This window comes from Neomonachus schauinslandi, chromosome 3 (genome assembly GCF_002201575.2).
Source record: "Neomonachus schauinslandi chromosome 3, ASM220157v2, whole genome shotgun sequence".
Classification (NCBI taxonomy): Eukaryota; Metazoa; Chordata; class Mammalia; order Carnivora; family Phocidae; genus Neomonachus; species Neomonachus schauinslandi.
Genome location: NC_058405.1, coordinates 182,300,851 through 182,324,165, shown reverse-complemented (window position 1 = coordinate 182,324,165; position 23,315 = coordinate 182,300,851). Strand labels below are relative to the sequence as shown.

At 37.6% G+C, this 23,315-nt stretch overlaps 1 protein-coding gene across 1 annotated transcript in view; it reads left to right on the top strand.

Annotated features, from left to right (window-relative positions):
- Nucleotides 1–8,287: 8,287 nt before the first annotated feature.
- Nucleotides 8,288–23,315, top strand: part of LOC110574335 (SPHK1 interactor, AKAP domain containing) — a 126,242-nt gene continuing 111,214 nt past the window's right edge. The window contains exon 1 of the mRNA XM_021682996.1: nt 8,288–8,641. Coding sequence (XP_021538671.1) covers nt 8,288–8,641 — 354 coding nt within the window. The remainder of the gene's footprint in view (nt 8,642–23,315) is intronic.

Below are 23,315 nucleotides of genomic sequence, written 5' to 3'. Positions count from 1 at the left end.
CATTATCTTAATGTCTGCATACTAAATCCATTAGTGTATCTATTGGTGAACATATTATTTATTTTCAGCTTTTTCTGTTAATAATATTGAGCTGAATATCTCAGTACATACTTGATCTTGCTATCTGTGCTCTAGAATAGATTCCTATAAAGGGCATTCCTGAGTGACAGATGTGCATGGATAAAAATCTTGAAAAGCATGCACAGATTGTTTTCCTTAGCAGCCATGTCAATTTATATACTCCCCAAAGCAACATGCATTATATCACACATTATTTTTTTTTAAGATATTATTTATTTGAGAGAAAGAGAGCACAGGGGGAGAGGGTGAGGGACGGAGGGGTAGGGAGAAACAGACTCCCAGCTGAGCAGGGAGCCCGACATGCAGCTCACTGCGGGCTCTATCCCAGGACCCCAAGATCATGACCTGAGATGAAGACATACACTTAAGTGACTGCACCACCCAGGTACCACTTCATATAACTGAATTTAAGTATAAATGTCCAGGGGTGCCTGGGTGGTGCAGTTGGTTAAGCATCCGCCTTGGCCTCAGGTCATGATCCCATGGTCCTGGGACGGAGCCCCACGTCAGGCTCCCTGCTCAGCAGGGAGTTTGCTTCTCGATCTCCCTCTGCCTTCCCCCTGCTTATGCTCTCTCTCTCTTGCTCTCTCTCACTTTCTCAAATAAATAAATTAAAACCTTAAAAAAAAAAAAAATATATATATATATATATATATATATATATATATATATATATATATCCAGCATGCGTGGTTTAAATCTGGATCCCACCCCTCTAGTAACAGTTCTTTAATTCCATTTCATGATGTGATGTTTGTGATAACTGAAGCAGGGCTCCATGGAAGCCTAACTCCCAGTATCTCCAGAAGAAAGGGTTTTCTAAGCAAATGAAGAGGGCAAACAGAAACATGGAGGGAAAATATTAAATACCTTAGAAAAATTACTCTTATGTATTTATTAAGGTAGTCTTATTAATTTTTTTCAACTAAAGTAGCATTTTAGCAATACAGCTACTTTTCCCTAGAAACACTTTCAAATCAAATTCTCAGCGATATCGGACTAGTCTTTTGTGAGTTTTGCGACTTTGCTTCAATTTTCTGGATATTTTCCCATGTTGATAGATATAAAACTGTGCCTGAATGGGCCACATCTTTGTACAGTTTTAGACTAATTGAATGAATTCTGTGTTTTCTTGGCTTTAAAAAAGCCTTAATTATTCTTCATTTTATAATCTCGTGATAATAGTCAAGAGTCAGCATAAGTATGAAAATCTTTACTGTATATATTTTCAAAACCTAGGTCTGAGAACAGAAAAGAGAAATGTCACTGTAAGAAGTACTTATGCATTTATTCAAAAGGTCTGCATATGTTATATTTAATTTAATGAATAAATCTTTTTTAAAAGTGCTGAAAATCCAACAGGGAAACTCTTAAGAATAAATTAGTTTATAGGGCTTAATGTGATCTCATTTCTCAATTTAATATTGAGTGCTAACCCTTTGCCAGCATTACATTGCTGGTTTATGAGAATAACCCTGTTTAACCACCAGAACAGTTCTGTGACAAAGCTTCTATTATAATCTAATCTGCATTTTACAGATGAGGAAACCAAGTCTTAGAGAGGTTTCAGTAACATGTCCAATTCTTTTTTCTTTTTTTTAGAGAGGGAGGGGGTGTATGGGAGGGGCAGAGAGAATCTTAAGCAAGCTCCATGCCCAGAGCAGAGCCTAATGCAGGGCTCAGTGCCACAACCCTGAGATCATGATCTGAGCCAAAATGAAGAGTCATATGCTCAAAGGACTGAGCCATCCAGGCACCCTCCCATTCCATCCAGATAGTAAATGGTAGAGTGGAAACCTGAATCTAGGTTTCTCAAATGCCAAAGCCCGTGCTTTGGCAGGGTTTTGGCTGCATTAGGACTGATTTGGATGTCATGGTCATAGAAGCAAAGGATTAGATGGAATATGAGAGATCACAGTGGAAAAGAACATGGTATAGTGCTAAGAGAAGCAGATGAAATCTCAGATCAGTTATTTACGAGTAATATAATCTTGGATTCTATTGTGTTAACCTCTAATCCTTAATTTCTCATCTATAAAAGGGGTATAATTAAAAGACTAAGTAAAACATCTCTTAGAGCTCTAAGCACCCACTATACATTAAATGATAGTAATTGTTGTTAAAAGTAACATAGAGAAGACTTTATAACAGCACGGGGCCAGGTGGTTTGGTGGAGGAGCAGAAATCCTTGGGAGCTGAGGTGGTTACCATAACATATATTCTGAATGTATCTGAAAAGTCTAGATGCAGCAGAATGCAGTGACATACACAAAGTGTTTTGACCATGGAAACAGACACTTAAAACTTTTTTTTAGAAACGAAGGACTTAGGGATAAATACTTCAGTAGGAAGCATCTAATAGTCTTCATGGATAAATACATATTCATGCAACACTTACTTAGCAACAGTGATGCAGACTTTTTGCCTTACGTTTAAATAGTCTTTTTGCAAACACTTTTGCAAGATATTTGTCTTGCAAAATTTCCCTATAGCCCTCATTAGCAAAAAGAAAAAAAGAAGCTAAGCTATCATGCTGTTTTGCCTGAGCTTTTCTGAACAAGAAGATACAGCTTTAAAATGATTTCTTGGGGTCTTGGTGGAGCTTGAGATTGTGAAACAGCTTTTTAAGGTCCAAAGCTAATAAACCCCATAGTAGAGGTTAAATTCATGAGGACATTACTTGTTATCACCTCTTTTCTTAGAGATAATATATGGATTTGCAAAGCACAGCTTCTGAGACACACAAGATATTGTTCAATATATTTATTTTCTATTATATATATACTGTTGAAAATGATGTTACAGGTATATATAGGTGTATATATGTGTACTTTTCTTATATAAAGAAGTTGACTGTTTTTTCTATCATAATCTACTTATTTTTGCACAGTATCTACATATGATGAAGTTTATGTTTTACTGGATATATCTGATAGATTTGAGATTTGCCTGAATGAAAAGTCTCTATTGAGCAATTTTCAATTTAATTTCTCACCGTAAAAGATTTCAGCCCAACTAGTATTGAAAATAGAGAAATCACTAGCCCCTGGGTGTACAAATTGTCTACCAAATGAATTAACTATGCTATAATCATATGTCTTTTTTGTTTATGCTTTTTTAAAGATTTTATTTATTTATTTGAGAGAGAGAGAACGTGTGCACAGGTGTGCCTGTGGGGGAGAGAGAACGAGAGTGAGCATAAGCAGGGGAAGAAACAGACTCCCCATTGAGCAGGGAGCCCAGCACTGGACTTGATCCCAGGACTCTGGGATCATGACCTGAGCCAAAGGCAGACAACTTAACCGACTGAACCACCCAGGCACCTCTGTTTATGTTTTTTTATTAATCAAAATTAAATTAGAGTATAGCTAATTTGAAGCCACTATTTCTGCTAAGAATAAGCTACTTGTTTTATGATTAATAATGAATGGCCTGTTTATATTCTGCTTATTATCATTTGCTAGTACCCAAACTTAGGTTTGCAACAATAGTTTCACTGATTTGAGGACAAAAATGATAATCAAGTGTGTCAACTATCTTTTCTTAAAAAGAAATATTCTTCATTCTTAAATCATCTATCATAGTTTTTTGTTACATTGTTAAAATGTTCTTTCTTTGAAGAATTATGGTGAAAGCAGAGGTAGGGATTTTTTTTTTTTTTAATGTTCTTATTGGGAATAAAAGGATGGCCACTTTATAATCATATTGATGTTTTTATTGTTATTTCACTGGTCCAAGAGATGGGAAAGTCTGGAATTCACCATTCTATAGTTACTCAGTTGCCCTTAAATATTGAAGTAGGACATTTAACAGTGTTTCTAAATATTTTCCAAAATCTGGATAGTTATTCCTTCTGATAAACTTACTAAAGTCTTACAGAATTAATGAGGACCATTTAGGTCTTTCAGCCTCTGATGAACTGGTGACATATTTAATTTGTATGGATGGCATGATAAGAAAATCATGTTCTGATGTCTCCAACCTAGGAAAGAAAAGAAGGAGCAGGAGAGTGTAAGAGCACATACTGTATATAAAAACTTTTGCCGCAAACATTTGCTGAAAATGCAAGACAGATTTTATTTGAGTTACTGCAGTAGGAGAGAAAGACATCAGTATAGAACACTGAGCTCAATTCCACATATAACAGGGACAAATGGGGACTTAGAGGCAATAGGCAGAGTGAGGGGGTCAGTGTACTAAGTGGAAATACTGAGGGTAGGGGGATCCTTGCTAAAATAGCCCAACAGTATTCCTGCTAAAAGCCAACCAAGGACGTAGTTATCAAGGGTGAGGGATGAGGAGGGATGTCAAGGGTGGAGGGATTCTTACTAAAATGACTTAGCAGGGTTCCTTGCTAAAAACTGCGCTTAGTGGGTCAAGGGCAAGGATGTAGTTCAAGGTCAAGATCTAGTTGAAAAGACACTTGGGGGAGCCTGACTGAAGTTTGGTCAAGGAGAAAGCCTTTGTCAATAGACTAGTCAGAAGGTGAAGGTAATGTTCAGTGATTCATTAGTTGCTTATATCACCCAGTGCTCATCACATCACGTGCCCTCCTTAATGACCATCATTGTACACTACACCAAAAACTAATGATGTATTATATGTTGGCTAATTGATTTAAATAAAAAGGAAAAAAAATTAAAAATTTTTAAAAAAGAAGATGAAGGTAAGAGAAACAAACATCATGGGATTTTAAAAACAAATTGGTTTTTGAAAGACTGACCTAAACCTCTGAGCTTCATGTAACATGTTAATCCCTTTGGCTGAGAGTCAAATAAGGACATCCACTTGAGCACACTTTCATTTTGAACCACGTGAAGTTGTGTTATAAAGTCCTCTAAATTCTTAGTTGTGGTATGTCATTAAATTGAATTTAATGAGACCATCTCAATTCCCTTTTAAAGTTCTCTTCTGATAGAGGTGAGCTTTTATTTTTTCTCCAGTTTTGAGATGGAAGGATTTAGTATAAAGCTCAAGAGTAAATATCCTTAATAGGATAGAGAAAATCAAAGGAATGGTAATTACTACATTTTACTGCAAACATTCTATAAGTGGGCAGGAGATAAGAACAAATCCTACCTTTTAGAATCTGCTAAATTTATTTTAACTTTACACTTCGGTTACTTGACATTTGAGCAACAATAGCAGCAGGATCCCTTTTCACAAAAACTATCCTGGGAAGCTCTTTAAATGATCCCCTCAAGGATGGTTTATCTCACCATCTGTCACCACTGCAGAAAATTGAGCATTGAATTCAAACACTCTTTTGTGCCTAATCTTTTGATGTCCACCAGGATGCTCAGGAAGGTAAGAATATTAATTAAGTATTAATTCAGCATCCACCACTGGCTGGCGCTGTTCTCCATCCTAACAGGTCCGGGTTCTTTCAGTATTTACAGCCTAAAGGGAGACAGACAAATATTACAAAATTATATGCCATTTGACAAGTGCTGTAACAGGACATGGTACAGGGTGCTGTTGGAACACACAGGAAGAGTGTCCATCCCATTTCTTGGGTTAGGGTAAGGTTGGGAATAGAGGGCGTGGTTAGAGTGTGAGTGTGTTTGTGTTTGCATGAGGTATTGGTGATGCGTTGGAGAGGAGTAGTGGTCTCCTTGGGGAGGAAGGAGGTGCAAGAGGTGATTTATAAATGGATACCCAAAAGGTAGAGTAGGTATTATTCAAGAGGAAGGAGGGGGCCTGGGATGGGTGTTCTTCAAAGAAGAAATACCATGTGCAAGGATCCAAGGGCAAATGGGAATATGTATTTAATTTAACAAGTCAGATAAATGCTTCTCAAATCTTAACGGGCAGGTGAATCCCCCAGGTTGAATGTTAAAATGCAGATTCTGATTCAGTAATTCTAGGGAGAGACCTGAATTCCTGGGTATATAACCAGCTCATAAGCAGTATCAATGCTGTTGGTTCACAGACCAAACTTTGAGTAGCAAAATATAGGCAACTTGATTTCCAGTAACAGGACACTTATCTCTCTCTGGAGAAGTCACTGACTATTCCCTAAGCCATTGTCACTACTGATGACCTACTTATTCACACTGCATGAATCCTTGATGATTGTCCTGTGGTGGTAACTCAGCACCTCATTCACATATGATATTATCTGTGAGGGAGACTACTTCTCTTCCCATTGTATTTTTTTAAAGTCACTACTTCAAACTTTGCTTTTGTACCTTCTTTTCCACTTTGATCTACCTCCTCATTGAAACACATTTAGCAGTTTCAGCATGAAACCAGCCTGAAAGGATGTGCTTAAGAAATATTGTCAACATTTGTCAAAATCAAAGAAAATGTCCCAGGGAAGAACTTGCAGGCTTCCCCATTAGAAGCAACTTATAAGGTTGCACTGTGTCTTGACAGCAGTTCTTTTAATGTCAGTTTGCCCTCCTTTTAATAAATTCATCTTAAAGGCAGTCAGGCTTTCATACCAAGGTATATGTGGGTAGACTTGTCATTTCTTCCTTCCACTAGACTAACGCAGTAGTCCTTAAACTCATTTTATGCATGAAAATTACTGTAGCACCTTGTCGACTTGCAGTCATATACAACGTGCTTTATGGGGAAATGAGGAATTTCCATGGGTGATCTTTTACTTTTTTCTGTGTTCCCATTAACGCTTACTTTGGACCTAACTAACTCTCCCCAAGGTAGATGTCATTCTCCTCTAGAGCAATCAGAGATTATTGAAGCTCTTTTCCTACCTTGTTTCACATCAGATCTGTCTCAACCGTACTTCTCAGCCTGCCTTCGTCTCACTCCTAAGGTTGTTAACCCTGTAGAGAGACATGGGAGATGTCCTAACCCTGGAAAGTATGATTTCCTTGACTCATGAGCCAAGTTATTACATATCCAAGTTAGCTTGTTCTATGGGCTTACCTTCCACATAGAAGTGGCTTGGAACCTACCAATGATAAGCGTTTGGCATTTGGGTAAGAGCCAGACTGTCCTAAGGCCAGGAAAGCATTCAGAGGGGCATCTGCTATTGGGTATGAGGTATAGACACACTTAAGGGTCAGCTAAAAGTTACGGGCCCCACATTGTGAGACACCTGTAAAAATAGGGCTTGGGCTCTCCATGATATTTTGCAAGTGATTTCTAGTGCCAGAAAGGACCACAGACTTTATTCCCAACATTCATTTAAAAATGAAGAGACAGATCCAAAGAAGCAGGCAGCAGAGTAGCTAGGAATCTGGAGCCAAGTACCAGCCTCCTTTCCTTTTTCCTTCCACTGCCTTTTCCCAGTTAAGCCAAGATTAACATGAGTGCTCTCCTTTCACTTAAATTAAGCTCATTCTAGTCCTCAGGGTGGCAATTACTCAGAAAATAATATGAAAATTTAAAATAAAATAGATTTTACTTGAATTATTCTGTGTAATTTTTACCTGAATCTGTGGTCTGTTATATACACCATCAGCAGTCATTAAAAAAAAAAAAGCCATTCATAATAGTTAATAATGGAAATACTAAGACTTCATTTATGTATTTCTGACTTATGTTTAATTGCAATGTAATGAAAATTGACTAATTTAGAACTTAAAACATGAGGGTTACATATTAGCTAGAAATGCATTGTTTAACTGATCTTCTATTTGTTGTTTCTTTTAAGAGAACATTTTTAAATGTTGGCTTGATGAGTACACGAAGATTTATTAGATCATATTTCAAAAAATATGTTTTGAGGAGTTGTACATATTCTATGTGGTCAAGAACAATAAAAATAAAATGTGTAGACTTCAGATACCCATACATTTTTTTAATTCCTAGTTTTCATGTTTTCAGAAGAGAAATATTTAGAAATACATAAACCCAGAGGTCTTTTTATATTTCAATTGGACTGAATTCAAAATCTTCCAGTCATACCATGAAAAGCAGGATTGGTAATGATCTCAATTAGACATGGGGGGAGGGGGAGATAAGTCTAGAATTTTGGAGGCAGAGAAGTTAAGGTATTATGTTTCCGGCCACAGAGATCTAAAGAGATGATGTACCTTTTTCTAAAGCTCACATTCTTTTCATGGTACTGCCCTGACTCCTGATTAAAATTATGTTTGGTCATTCATTTCAAGAAATAAGATGAATATTTTTACATTTTTAATTCCGAGCAGAATTAATGTGGTGTTCAAAAAGCATTACTTGGGTTTTAAAACTGCTTGCTTAAGAAAAACTAGCAGGACTGGAAGTCAGACAGATGCACTGCGTCCACGTAAGCCATGAGAAGTCACTGGATCACAGTTTCCTATTCCCAAGAGAAGAGCTCACAGTGGCTCCACCAATTATAGGAGTGAAGCCAACAGAAATGTCAGTGTCAGCAGGATTTGCAGTTTCCGTGCAATCTGAAAAGATGTTTTTTGATAAACCACATTGTGTTTCTTCCATTCTGAATATGGAGATGACTCACCTGAATGTGTTCTCTTTTGTGTTTTGGGGCACCAACAGCAACTTGGAGTCACCACTGATGTACGAGGTGTCTGCGCCGCGGGAGGGCAGTGCCAGCCACAGTTTGAGAGGCGGCCTGGGGAGCTCCATCACAGCCTGTAAGAAGGTAAGCTTGCCTACCAGCACTCTCTTCGCCCTGACTGAACTTGATCACTAGTGTAGTTTGACTCTCCAAGTACTTTTTCTAAAGCAGAAAACAACAACGACAACAGAAACAAACAATGGAGTAGCCCACAGTTTGCTGTGGCCTGGTTAACCTCTGACGCCACTAAAAATGGAATTCATGAGAATGATCAGAAAACTCAAGCAGCTCAGATAGGTATGACTTGAAAATTATAAGCCCACACTACAGGTCCACCAAAGCTTCTACCTCTTCTCTTCGCAAACTCGGCCATGGGTAACAGCTTCTCACTGCATTTCCCTTTAGAAAAATCTTCCCAGGTTTTGAGTGGCTCATCTTATTATAGGAAGCACCTAGGTCTGTATCTAAGAAACACTCATGGCTGTTCTTCTTCTGATACTTTCTTAAAGAGAAGGGTGTGCTTGGCTCATTTTATTATGAGGCACAGAATTACATTTCCTAGAATATAGACTTTAGAACTAAAAAACAAATCTTGCTTTCACACACTTGCTGAAAGTTGTCATTTGAACAATATAAATTCATCTGCTTTGTTTTTCCAGTCAATCCAACTTAAGGCCCAGAAACTCAAAGCAAAACGTCCGATTTCCCACCTAAAGCTTTTGTTACTATTTGCTGCAGAATTCCAGAGAAAGATGTGTTTCTTCTCATCCAACCTTAGATGATATCACACTGGATTATCTCATTAATTATTTTAAAAAGGTTAAATTATAAAAAATATTCATAGGTGTAAATCAAGACAAATTCTATTACTAAACATATTGTGTAGTATATATATATGTGTGTATATATATATAATTTATGTATACATATTGTAACATTATGTATGCATATGTGTATTGATTGATTACTACACCCAGTTAAGCAGCCTTATTTATTCTCTGCTTGTGTGGTGTTTATATCATTTTCAAGTACCAAAGAAAATGATACACACATACCTGTGTTAGAGAACATATACTGATTATAGAAAAGTAGCATTAAACATAATTTTACAAAACTATTTGAATGTATACATTCATAACCAAATATAAAAATAAACTGGTCTAATCAGTTCAAGGCTCTAATTTTCATGTGTTGTAAGATCTGTTATTCATTCTCCTCTAATAAAATTCTTATAGAAGAGTCAGTGCTATAAATGTCCATTTTTAATGCAGAAAACTGAGGTACTATAATTCAAAATGATTTCAAGTTGCTTATATGAGAGAGCTAAAACTGCAGGTCTTCAAGCCTTGGGGTATGTTCTGTTCAACTCTGTAACTCCAAATGATAATCTTCACCAGATGCTATACATTTCCCAAAGCTACATGATGTTGCATTTATTCTAATTTTTAAATAACTCTATTTCTATTGATTAGAGTCCATGTGGTATTTAAATTAAGGATTGAAACCAGACTGCCTGAATTTGACACCCAATTCAATCATTATTAGTTGTGTTATCTTGAGCAAATTATCTTACCTCTTCATGCCTCAATTTGCTCATCTGAAAAAAGAAGGTGACAAGTGAGGATCAGTGAGTTAATAGATGTGAAATGTTTAGAATGGTGCCTGGTGTAGCATAAGCACTCAAAATAAAGACTATCTATGAGGAACATTATTCTACAGAGTAATTTTTCAATAAGTACACGGTGCCAGAAAATAATTTGATATACGCATTGCTGTGCTGAGAGAGTTAGTACTTTATGCTCTGTTATCTCGGCTACATTTTTTTTTTCCTGGGAAAAGAAGTCATCATATTCATTTCTTAAAAATCATGTCTGGAAGCTACTGAATAGAGCTCTTTGGGGCTGATGTCTACTTGAAAAATAAAAACCCAAACTCAATCATTTATTATCTGTACATATATAATATGTCTGTGTATATATATGTGAATTTAAAGTTTTAAACATAATTGTACTCATACCACAACCATTTCTAGAATTGTTAGCAGGTTGAACCATATGAAATTTTCTTTTTTACAGATTAAAAATGATCAATTACAAGCAATTTCCTATGTTCTGGTATAAATACATTCAAAATTCTGTTAGATCTTGGGGAGAGATACAAGAACACATATATATCTATAGTCTAGTTTGGGAGATAATACTGGTTTCTCATGTGAAAAGTCAAATAGTAATTCATAAGTTAAATAACTATGTGAGATAACTATATAGTAATATCTGAAGATAGTATCAATTATGGGAAAAATGAGTATTTTGAGCATCTATAGCGAAGAATAGAGAGAGACTCTGGACCTGAAACAGACAACAGTCTTCAGAAAGAGAATTGGATTTTAATTTGGGCTTTCAAGTATGATCAAGATTTGAATGAGTAAATTAGATTGATTATCCAACTTAATTTAGGAGGAGTTGCTACAGATTAATGCAGGAGAAGTTAACACCTTTGTGTCCTGGAGTGTTTTTCTAATGTTCAGGGTGCATTCCTTTCATTTTAAATGTTCTCTTAAGCTTACATAATAATTGCATTTAAAGACAGTTTAGTAGCCTATATGCCATATGTTATATGCCATGTGGGCTCTAATTGTTTTCCTTCCCTTCAAAAGAGTAGCTCACTATTGTTTTCTTTTTTATATCTGGAACATAGGCCCTCAATAACAAGACATTGAATATTGAAAGAGTTCATCCTTTTATTTTATTATTATATATTACTGCAAACTGATTTAAGTGATCATTGATCAATTTGAAAAAACAAATCTTGTTAATCACAGATAATGGGCCTGGGCAAGTGAGAATCTATAAGTGCACATACAACGTGTATTCGAAGAGACAAAAAGACGAGGAGAGCTCTATCTTAGAAATAGCAAGGCTGTCCAGCTGAATCACCACGGTTCACAGTCAATCAACCTTCAATAAGAGTACCATGGATAATTGAAATCTATTGGTAATTCCCCAAACTGATTTTATGTAATAGCCTCATCTTCTTCCCCATCAAACCTTCTTATCAGAACTGACATATTGCTAAATTAACTGGTGGAAGAAATAAAACAGGGGTCTGGAAGTTAATGCACTAGTTGGATAATCAGCCTCTGAAAAATTGCAAATTGACTGAATTTCTCTCCCGTGTGTCACATTGAATCTCCAAGGGTTTCAGGACTCCTAAACATATGCAATTGCTTCAGTTCCTCTTTGCTGTTGGGGAAATATAGTTGCTGGGAACCACTGCTGTGAAAAAAACCATAGCATCAGGAAAAAAGACTTAGGTGGACTTATTTAAAGAAGGAACTCCTGGGGCGCCTGGGTGGCTCAGTCAGTTAAGCGGCTGCCTTCAGCTCAGGTGATGATCCCGGGGTCCTGGGATCGAGCCCCGCATCGGGCTCCATGCTCAGCGGGAAACCTGCTTCTCCCTCTCCCATTCCCCCTACTTGTGTTCCCTCTCTCCTGTCTCTCTCTGTCAAATAAATAAATAAAATCTTAAAAAAATAAAGAAAGAAATAAAGAAGGAAGTCCTTAAGGGACTGCCTTTCCCCAGAGCTCAGATGACCATACCACCCAATCGTAGTTTACATATATTATCCTCGCATTTTGTTAATAGACCCTCTTCTGCTCTCAGAAGTGCCACAATAAGTTATATGGTTATATAACCAGCTCAAGCCTCAGAATGATCCTTTCTCTGTCTTCTTCCCTTCCTCTAAATGCGAGGAAAGTTATCAGATAAATTCTCACTAAGGTAGTAGTGATTGTGTAGGTTAATATAGCAGTGACAAATAAAACCTGCTTTTACTTAACTACTACTACTGCTGAACTAATACTATTCGCCCCCTACCTTAACTTACATTGATAATTGATCCTATTGAACCCAGACTTGAATTCAGAATTCTACTCATCTTGAAGCTCCAAGCAGACACTATCAATCCATCCAACTTGGAATGTGAGATATCCTCTATGGCACAGTTAATTTACTGAGCTCTGAACTCGAGGAAGGTCTTAATGTGTGCAATGTGATGCTCTAAAATCATGTGTTTAAAAGGATGGAGTTTCAAAATATTGCAGGAAAAAAATTGGAGAGAGAGAGTAGCTAGTGGAGAGTGAATACTAGAGCCCTGTGTGGTACCTCTTGAATCTTACCTCACATAGATCTTGTCTGATGTTACCCCTTCTCATAGGACCAATCCTTCCTATAAGACAAATACAATCACTATTGTTAAACTGAATCATAGGGATTTTCCATTAAATGAGTTAAATGATTATAAATGTTATAATTTTATATCTGTTAGACACTAAGTGAAAAAAGCCTTTTTATTCTCTTTATAATAAATCAAAATCTGTTATCTCTAGGAGACAGTAGGATACCACATAACAAAGCTGGACTTGGAATCCAAAGATCTGAGTTAGATTCCACATTTCTCTTTTACTGTGTGATCTTAGGCCAGTGACCTAACTTCTCTGACTTGGATGTCTTGGAGTTGGTGTGATGTTTATATGCAAAAAGGTTTGGTAAGTTCTTTTTTTTTTAAGATTTATTTATTTGAAAGTGACAGAGCATGTGTGTGATTGTGGGAGAGGTGCAGAGAATCTTCAAGCAGACTCCCCGCTGAGCTCAGAGCCCAACGCAGGGCTCGACCTCTTGACCCATGACATAAGATCATAACCTGAGCCAAAACCAAGAGTCGGATGCTTAACCAACTGAGCCACCCAGGCAGTCCTGCTTTGTGTAAGTTCTTAGCACACACAGCTGGTGCTCAGTGCATATTAGTTGATTCCAAATAAACAATCTTTACACAGGGCAAATTTTATTTAAATAGAATTTAAAAACTAATCCAAGGTAGCATGCACTGTCCCCTCATTATATTGAATTTCTGTTAGATTTTCTTCTGCTTTGAAAGCATTATACACGATGTCACATTTCCACAGTAGCTAGACATTTTTAATCTTTCCTGCACTTCATGGGACTGAAGATTTGCTCTTTAGGATAGAGTGGAATCAAGTCTCTGAATAGGATTCATGTGACAAAAGAATTGTTGGGGAAAAATCAACACCCAAATATCCTTCTCTTTTTACGTCATGTTAATTAAATCCCCATTAAACCTGGACCTACCAAAGGCAGCAGAATGAAAAGACTTCAGTTTCCCAGAGGTGGAGTTTGATCTTAATAAGATATCTGATCATCTCTTTGAAGCTTCAAGAGCATTCTTTGCCGCGACTAGCCTCCTTTAAACTGAGTTAAATTTGTTGTCAACAGTGGCACAGAAATCTCTGAAGAATTGTCAAAATGGATGTCCCTGGATGCTTCATCTTATTCTGTAAAATACCCTTTCATCTAAGCTCATATCGTCTTGATGGCATGTAATTAACAAAAGCAATTCAATTAATGTGTGCAGGCACAGACATATAAATTGGGAGGCTTTCTCGGGATCTGATCTATACCTCCAAAGACATTTTTATTAGTCAGAATTGTATTGTTCTGGGCCAAAGGCCCCATTAGTACTTCTAGGAAGCACATGATAGAAAATAGCTATAATATTCTGTGCTTCTAGAAGCTGATTCCTTACAGGAAGGAAGGACTTTAAAAATATATAAATACATAAATAAAATTAAAAACAAAATCAGCATAATTGGGCATATTCACTTTCTATAGAAGGAAGATACGAGGCTTTTCACCCTGGAGTATGCAGCACTCAACAGCTTTATAAACACTCTCTTCTGATCAAGCAACCTGGCAGTGGTCTTCAGACCCAGCTCCTTATACCAGAATGGCCTAGCTAGGTTTTGTCAAATCGCTGGGTGTTCTGTTTTATTGCCATTCTGCAGGAGTCATCAGAGGCATTGAAGAAATAGGGAGATTTTAAAGAAAATAAATGCATAATTGTCTTACTAAAAGTTATATTTGAAGAAAGCTAATTTAGTAGTTCTAAAAAGAATTCCTTAGAGCAAAGGGAGACTGGAATCTGGGATGCCAGGAGGGGCACACTTGATGCGGGTAGGGGAGCGGGGAGAGGAGAGGCCAAACCTGCATCCAGGCAGTGGGAGCAGACACATGTGTGGAAGTCAAGATCAGGACTCCCTGGCAGTGAGAGTTAAACAGAACCATGAGCTCTGTCTGTTTAAGCCAGAACATCCATGAGTGGTGGTGCCACTGAGATCACTGGGAAGACAAGCTAGGAGACTAAGTAGCAAAAGAAGCATTCAGATTCAGATTCAGCCAGTTGCATCTACAGAGCCCAGCCACAAAATTCCCTGACCACCTAAGAAACCTTCTTTATGCCCCGACCACATTGACATCCAGGAGGCCACAGTTGCACTGAGACCAGAACGCAGCTAATGAGGGCTCTGGTGGGACAGATTTCCTCTGCCTTCAGCAGATCCACACTGAGATGGAGAGGTGGGGCTTCATGTACTACACGCGAGTTCATTCTTCGGAAAATGCCAAGTTTGGTAATCCTATGTGGGAGACTTTGTTTAAAACTATCAATTATGGCTTATTTTGCAGTTTGAATGTGATTTAGCTTCTTATTCCAAAAGCCAGTGTGTTGGAAAACTTCTATTCCCCTCTCTCTGCCTCCAGCAATTGCTCTACCGTGCTTGAGATTCCAATATGCTAGTCTTCTGTCCTCTACAGCTCAGTTCCTTGAGCATCCTTTTTGCTATGTGTGGAGAACTCCTGGAAGGAGCTTGCAGTGCCTTTTCTTTTCTTTTCTTTTCTTTTTTTTTTTTAACCAAAAAGTAGGACTCTGAAAACCCAAAATAGCTTAGAACATTTTGTGGAGTTGAGGGTGATGCTGCACAAAGGGAACTAGGCAAGTGATCTTTTTTTCTGAATTCTTGCAGTTTCCCCAAACCTTTATATTATGTATTAAATATGTCTATGCAAGAATGGAAGGGGTCTAAAATTTTTAAAAATATCTAATAATAGAAAGTTTCCTCCTTTCTATTTTTGGGTGTTTAAAAAAGGACCTGCCATCCCTGCTCCCTACCACTTACGTTAAGGCTTACTCTCTTCCCTTCCAGTCTCCCGAATAAGCAGCCTTCTTGACTTTGGAGTGTGGAGTAAACAATGCATCCCCCACCAGCCCTAAGAGCTTCCACTTTTCCTATATCCTTCCAGGTTTGCTCTTCTGATTGAAATGCCCAATTGTCATTTCGGCCAGTGTCAGAGAAGGAAAGAAGGATACGGCCCGGATAAATTTGAACAGACCTCAGAGGAAGCCCTTTGGGGGCCTCATCCCTGAGAATAAGTCCCCTCATTTCTGTGTCCATGTTTCCAAAATTAGACCCACCCTGAAAGACCCATGTGAGGGCTCATACTCTCCAGGATGGACAGCATCCAAGAAGCAGGTGTCTAGACACCCTTAGCAAGTTATGTGTCCATCTGTTTACATCCTAGAAGGTAGATGCTTCCAGTAGCTTCTTCCAAACAAGAGAAGAGTCAAGAAATGAGAATTGCCACTTTCTTATAATTGCCAAAGGCCAAAGGCATGCATCAATCCCCAAATAACACATGGCCATTAAATCCACTGTCCCTTTGACCAGTGGTAAATTTCACACTACCTAAGCTTCAGAAGCCTATACAAAATAATCCAAAATCAATGGTAAGCCTTGATGCATATCTTATATTTTCTGACATGTGTGTTTTTCTTATATTTTGCTTTTCCTAGCATAAACATTTGCTTCTCCTAACATTCCCCTTACTGATCATATCAACATTACAGCATTATAGTGCTTCCAAATAGCAATTAAATAGCAATCAGCTGTCCTCTATTTATATGTCTAATTTTATTCTGTTTAAAACATTGCTGACCATTCATAAATTATACTATATTTGCATTTCCTGAGCCTATCTGTTTCTGTAACTCTTGCATTTTACACTTGAGACTCAAACTCGGTTATCACTTTCATGCAGAAAAAGCTCTGATCAACTTTCAAAGCATTCTTCAGCCACCTGACATCTGTGTGATGTGGCAGAAGTAAACAAGTATGGCTTGATATTTCTGAATTGTCCTCTATGCTCTTATAGCATTCTGTGACTCCACTGAAATACAATGTGGTTTCCAGGAAACAAGTAACTGTGTAGCCCAAGAAACGCTGTGAGATATCTGAAACTGTCACTGAGGCTCTGTCTAGTTCATTTCTTGCCACATTAGGACATGCTCTGGCCCAGGTCAACACACAGAGTCTCTAAATTACATACACCAGGACAATAATTTCAAAGAAGAGATCACTTTTGTTTATGAAAAATCTCCATTTTAGACTTGGATAGGTGCATCCATATGTGACATTTGTCAGAGATAGATACTCCATAAATCAGTATGTCCCATGTTTATCAGAGGCAAGTTTAGTTAGACCAGGTACCTATTGCTAAAAGCATTCCACAGGTAAGGACTCTCCTGCTATAAAAATACAGTTTATCTAGAGGTATGTTTATGATGAGGTATGACAATGTTGCCTTCTTTCTTATCTGGGGGTACTGCCTCCCACCCCTGCACAGTAAAGACAGAGAATGAGGTGCAGATCCTGTGCTTACCATTTCCTTTTCAACCTTCTTCTGATTTGGTGTTTTCTAGGCACTTCCCTCCTCGATAATGGAGAATTGTTTTGTTCCAGGGCCTGAAAAACTCCCTTATTTTCCAATACTTTAAAAATAATTGTTGACCAAGAAGAAGAGGCTGTTGAGCAACCAAAAGCATGTATTTGGGGTCTTAGACGCAGAGTGGACTGAAGTTGAAAGTGTGCTCTGAATTGCATGTGGGGAGTACAGGCTTATGAAGGCAAAAACCACCAGGTTACATAACTTATTTTGAAGGAATTATGATTGGTGCTGACAAACTTAAACTGACTGACTAATACAGGATTGGCCATTTAGCCAATAGATGTTTCACTATTTCAGTCCAAAGTAGAAGGATGTATTTCAGGAGGTGGTCCAGTCGCAATTGACGAAAGTCAAAAGTTCATGGTGTTCACAGAATTGAAACAGGGGATGTGCATAGGCCCTACTTCTTCCACGCCCTCCTCACCCTATTTTGAAATGATGCTCTTAGCAATGCTTAGTTCACTTTGGAATCTCCTTTCACATAATCAATTACAAGATTTCCAAATTGTAGTAGGGGTCAGTATTAAGAGGCAAGAATGCTTCACATCCACCCAGCAGATAATTATATTACAGACTATGTCCTAGGAATAATCAAACATGATTTGGATAACAGTTTCTCCTTTTTGTCAAAGGACACTAAACAGACAGCAACTCAGGCAGCCAGCCACTAGAATCATCATTAAAAGGAAAATGTTATCTTAACATTTAATTAAACCTTCAGAGAAAGAAGACTGAACCACTGAGTTTTCTATGCTAGTTTTTTTTTTTTTTTCTTTCACACAATTTGATTTCTAGTTTGTATACCATCTCTTCTCAGGATTTTGGTGTGTTTGATTTCATTTTTATTTTTTTTTAAGATTTTATTTATTCATTTGACAGAGAGAGAGAGAGCGAGAGAGGGAACACAAGCAGGGGGAGTGGGAGAGGGAGAAGCAGGCTCTCCGCTGAGCAGGGAGCCCAATGTGGGGCTTGATCCCAGGACCCTGGGATCATGACCTGAGCCAAAGGCAGACGCTTAACAACTGAGCCACCCAGGTGCCCCTTGGTGTGTTTTAAATAAGCATTATAGTTTCCCCATGAAGGAATGCAAAGTTAATTATTTTCCAAGGTGGAAACAAGATTTCAGAATTCTCAGAAAGTTTGCTGAAGCATAGATTAAATCAACATGAAATTACATGTAAAATTATACAAAGTCTTCTGATCTCGTGTGTGGGGGGGGAGCTTTAAGCTATCATAAAAATTTAAGTTAGGAGCGCCTGAGTGGCTCAGATGGTTAAACGTCTGCCCTCGGCTCAGGTCATGATCCCAGGGTCCTAGGATCGAGTCCCATATCAGGTTCCCTGGGGGAAAAAAAAAAATTAAGTTAGCAGTTAAACGCTATTTAAGCCAGTGACAAAACATTCCAAAATTATAATGAAATTCTTTCTCGTCACTTCTCCTCTGCTTACTCTGCATAACCAAGATGGTGTCTCTTCTGTTCTTCTAGTACAACCAGCACACTCCTGCTTTGAACCTTTGTTTTTGCTGATGTTCTCTGCCTGGGCTGTTCTTCCCCCAAAGGCTGTGTGGCTGGTGACTCATTTCATTCAGCTCTCTGCTTAGCGTCACCCTCTCAGAGGCCTGCCAGAAAATACTTGTGACATAAGCATCCCTTACTTCGTGATCCCTTTTTCTGGCTTTGTCTTCAAAGTGCTTTTCATTCCCTCCCTCAATTTCTCTCTCCTTCTATAAAATTTATTTGATTATGGTCTGCCCTCCCCCAACAACATGAGAACAAGACTGTGTCTGTTTTGTCCTTATTCTTGTTTTGTTCACCCCTGATTGCCCGGGTAATTAAGCAGCACCTAGTAGAACCAGCAGATGCACCCCCTCCTCCATGTTTTTTGTAGCATTATTTACAACAACCAAGATATGGAAACAACTGAAGTGTGCATCAGTGGATGAATGGGTAAAGAAGATGAGGTATATATACACAATGGAATACTCCTCACCTATAGGAAAGAATGAAATCTTGCCATTCACAACCATGACTGGACCTCGACAATATCATGCTAAGTGAATAAATCAGACAGAGACAAATACTAATATAATGTTGCATCTCAGATAATTGTACTATACACTTCATGTAAATAGCAAACAGAGAGAGATATAAATGTTGAATATCTATGCTTATACTTCAGGAGAGTTTAACAAATATAATACCTTACTATGACATCACTTCTTGGACTCTCAAGTCTATTCCTCTTAATTGCTTTCCCATTGAATAAAAGCATTTTGTGAAAAAAATATATACTTAAATAAGAAAACAACAAAACAAGACTTAAAAACCCTCAAAACTAATATGTACTCAACAAGTAGTTGTGGAATGAATGAGTGAATGAATAAAAAGTTACTGTGGATGGCATTATCCTTCTCTTAGAGATGGCATTCAAAGTTAGCATCAAATATAGTCTAGGGGCACCTAGGTGTCTTCGTTGGCTAAGCGTCTGCCTTCTGCTCAGGTCATGATCTCAGGGCCCTGGGATCCAGCCCTGCTTCAGACTCCCTGCTCATCAGGGAATCTGCTTCTCCCTCCCCCTCTTCTCCTCCCCCTGTTCGCTCTCTCTCTTTCTCTCAAATCAATATATTAAATATTTTTAAAAAATTTAAAAATATATTGTCTAATTTATGCATTATGGTTTTATGAAAAGGGTTTGCACCAAGATAGAATCCAAATTAAGATTTTAATTTTAGAAGAATCTTAAAAAGGAAAAAAATCATATCTTTACAAATTAAAAGGAAAATAAGCCAGGATGGAATACCACTATGAACCTGATAGAATGTCTAAAATGAATTGAAAGCAAAAGCTGACAACATCAGGTACTGATGAGGATGTGGAGCAGTTTGGGCTCTCATACCTTGCCTGTGGGAATGGAAAGTGATAAATCCACGTTAGAAGCCAGTTTATCAGTTTCTTTTTTTATTCTTTATTTAAATTCAATTTAGTTAACATATACTGTATTATTAGTTTCAGGGGTAGAATTTAGTGATTCATCAGTTGCATATAACACCCAGTACTCATTACTTCAAGTGCCCTCCTTAATGACCATCAAGCAATTACCCCTTCCTCCCACCTCCCCTCCAGCAACCCTCAGTTTGTTTCCTAAAGTTCGACGTCTCTTATGGTTTGCCTCCCTCTCTGTTTTCATCTTATTTTATTTTCCTTCCTTTACCCTGTGTTTATCTGTTTTCCTTCTTAAATTCCACACACGAGTGCAATCATATGGTATTTGTCTTTCTCTGACTGACTTATAAAGTTACCATGCTACCTATTAACTTCATTCTTGGGTACTTACCCAGGCAAAGCAAAACCTGAATTTCTGACAAAAACCTGTAGGCATATGTTTATAGCAGCTTTATTCATATTTAACCAAAAACTAGAAACAACCCAAATGTTCTTCACCTGGAAAATGGGTTTTGTAAAAAATTGGTACACATCCATACAATGGAACACCACTCAACAATAAAAGAAGAAAAAAGTACTAAACACACAACAATGTAGATGAATGTCGAACACATTATGCCAAGTGAAAGAAACAGGTCACAAAAGGCTACATGCTAAGTGATTCCACATACATGACATTCTAGACAAGACAACATTTTAGGGATAGAAATCAAATCAGTGGCTGCCAGGGGCTGGGACTTAAGAGGCATTTGACTAGAAGGAGCAGGAGGGAATATTTTGGGGGGGGTTGGAGCTGAAAAGTTGTTCTACATTTTGACTAGGATGGTGGTGACACAATTATGTGCGTTTTTTAAAACTCATAGAACTTTACACACAAAAAAAGGGGGTGAATTGTATAGGATCACGATATCTCCATGAAGAAAGAGTTACCTGCAGTAGAGATGTCATTAATTATATTGCAGAGCAGAGAGGTGACAGCATCTATGAGTAGCTGCCTTCATCCTAATCAGCTATTTGCCATCTCTCCCACGTACTATGCAAATCTGATTGACCTGCTCACACTATAGCCTTCTTCTGTAAGAAACATTTAATTAAGTTTCTTAGAGTCTAGAACACCAGTGGGGCCTGGAGATTCTTCTCGGAATGATGCCCATGGCTCTTCCAATGGGCTTCTCTTACTCCCTTTATTTTATAGCTCTTGCTTTTTCTTTCTTCCATGAAAATTGTGTGTCATATTTGTTAGAAAGATTTCTTTGGACAGTGGTTTCCAAACCTTTTTTGTATTATGACTCATTTTAAAAATAATATTTGTTTGAAACTCTTGAGGAAGCAGATGACCAGGGGTCCATGCCCTGAAATGGCCACGCCAGGCCCTGTTCGCATTGATGTCTTAAAATTCCAGCACGCTTAATTTCTCTGAGTCTACTTGTTTGGAGGGGCAGGTAAATCTCTGCTTTTGAAGAAAAATGAATCCTTTTTTCTGATAGCATTATTCAGTTAATTTTAAACAACGTTCCATCATTAATCACAATGCATACATTAAGCAAATACAGCATTTTGTGTGTGAAAATTTCCTCTCTTAAAAGCTTTAGGACTGCTTTACATCTTTACACTTAAAATTATCAGAAAATGAAATTTGATTATGTTTTGGTAGTAGAGCACTACAATAATGCAGATCCTGCTCTAGTTTAAAATTGTTACCTTTGCATAAAATCCTTGAGAGAAATAAAAGCCTTGCAGAAATATAAAATATCATTGTGTGCCTAGATTTAACTCTTAAATTTTCTTCATATTGAATAAATCACTCACAGGTTTTCTTTCTTAAACGCAATCATTGGAAAAGAAAATTACAAATCTACATTACACAAAGTGCAAAATGTTTTGGTGCCAAACAACAAACAGTTGCTTAGTACCAACTATATGTCAAGAGATAAGTGTGGAAGATAAATTGAGTAAGATACTCATGTACCCATATCATAATAGGAAGGAAAAGACACACATGCACATTTTAAAATTCTGAGGTAGAAGTATTGTTTTCATTATAGAGATTTCACCAGAAGAGAAACACTTGCTATGGGGAGCAGAGCCTTGATTCAATTAGTTCTTGATGGTTGGGGAAGAACATTGATGGAAAAAATTCAGGAGGCAGATGAAAAGATATGAGGAAAACCACGTGCATCATAAAGACTGTGCTCTTTAGTAAACTGGTGGACTATAGCAGAGGGTATGTGCAGGGAAATAATTAGAGACAAAGCTTGGAAAACAGCTATATTGGGCATAGGACAATATCTTCATCATTGGAGCTTGGTAAATGTCCAAGAAATGATTAACAGGTGGGAGTTGAATTAGGATCTGTCTTGAATGTTAGGCCATAAAATTTTGGGCTCACTGACAGCAAATATGTCCCTTCTTTCCTATTATCCATTGCTTAGCCTGGTGGCTAATAGGACTAGCTGGTAAAATGCTAATATATACTGGCTCAATTAATCAATCAAGGTGAAGGTCTTGGAATAGAAGTACATAAAATCAGTAATTTACGGATGTAAACCTTTTTGTGAACACTTAAAATAATCGGATGCTGTGTGCATTTATTATTTCTAATGTCTATTAAAAATCCCTCATTCTGAGTGGCAATATCAACCTCCTTTTATAGATGGGAAAACTGAGTCTCAAAGAGGCTAAGTGACTTGCCTTCAGCTGCTTAGTTAATTAGTGGAAAAATTGGAATTTGCAACCAGGTTTGTCATGAAAGCTTACATACTTATCCTTTACTCTGGTTTCAATGAGCTAGGTGGATTTGGGAAGTAAAGGATGAGGGAGTAAGGGAGATAGAAGAGGCAGACGGTTACAACATGAACTGTTAGGGCTCCAACCTTCCCTAACTGTCCTTCCCAAATATCAGCCCCATCCCCTTTACACTCTGTCAATGTGTCATATTGAATTTCTTCATAATACCCACCACAATTTGTAACTAAATGTGCCTTTCAGTGCTCCTTTATTTACTATTTGGATCCCATGCTATATTTTAAGTTCCATAAATATGGAGATCAACTCTGTATTATTCACTATCGTATCCCCCAGAGACTAGATTAGTCCCTGGTATGCAGTCTCATGGGGAGAGAATTATAAATAAATAAATAAATAAATAAATAAATAAATAAATAAATAAATAAATAA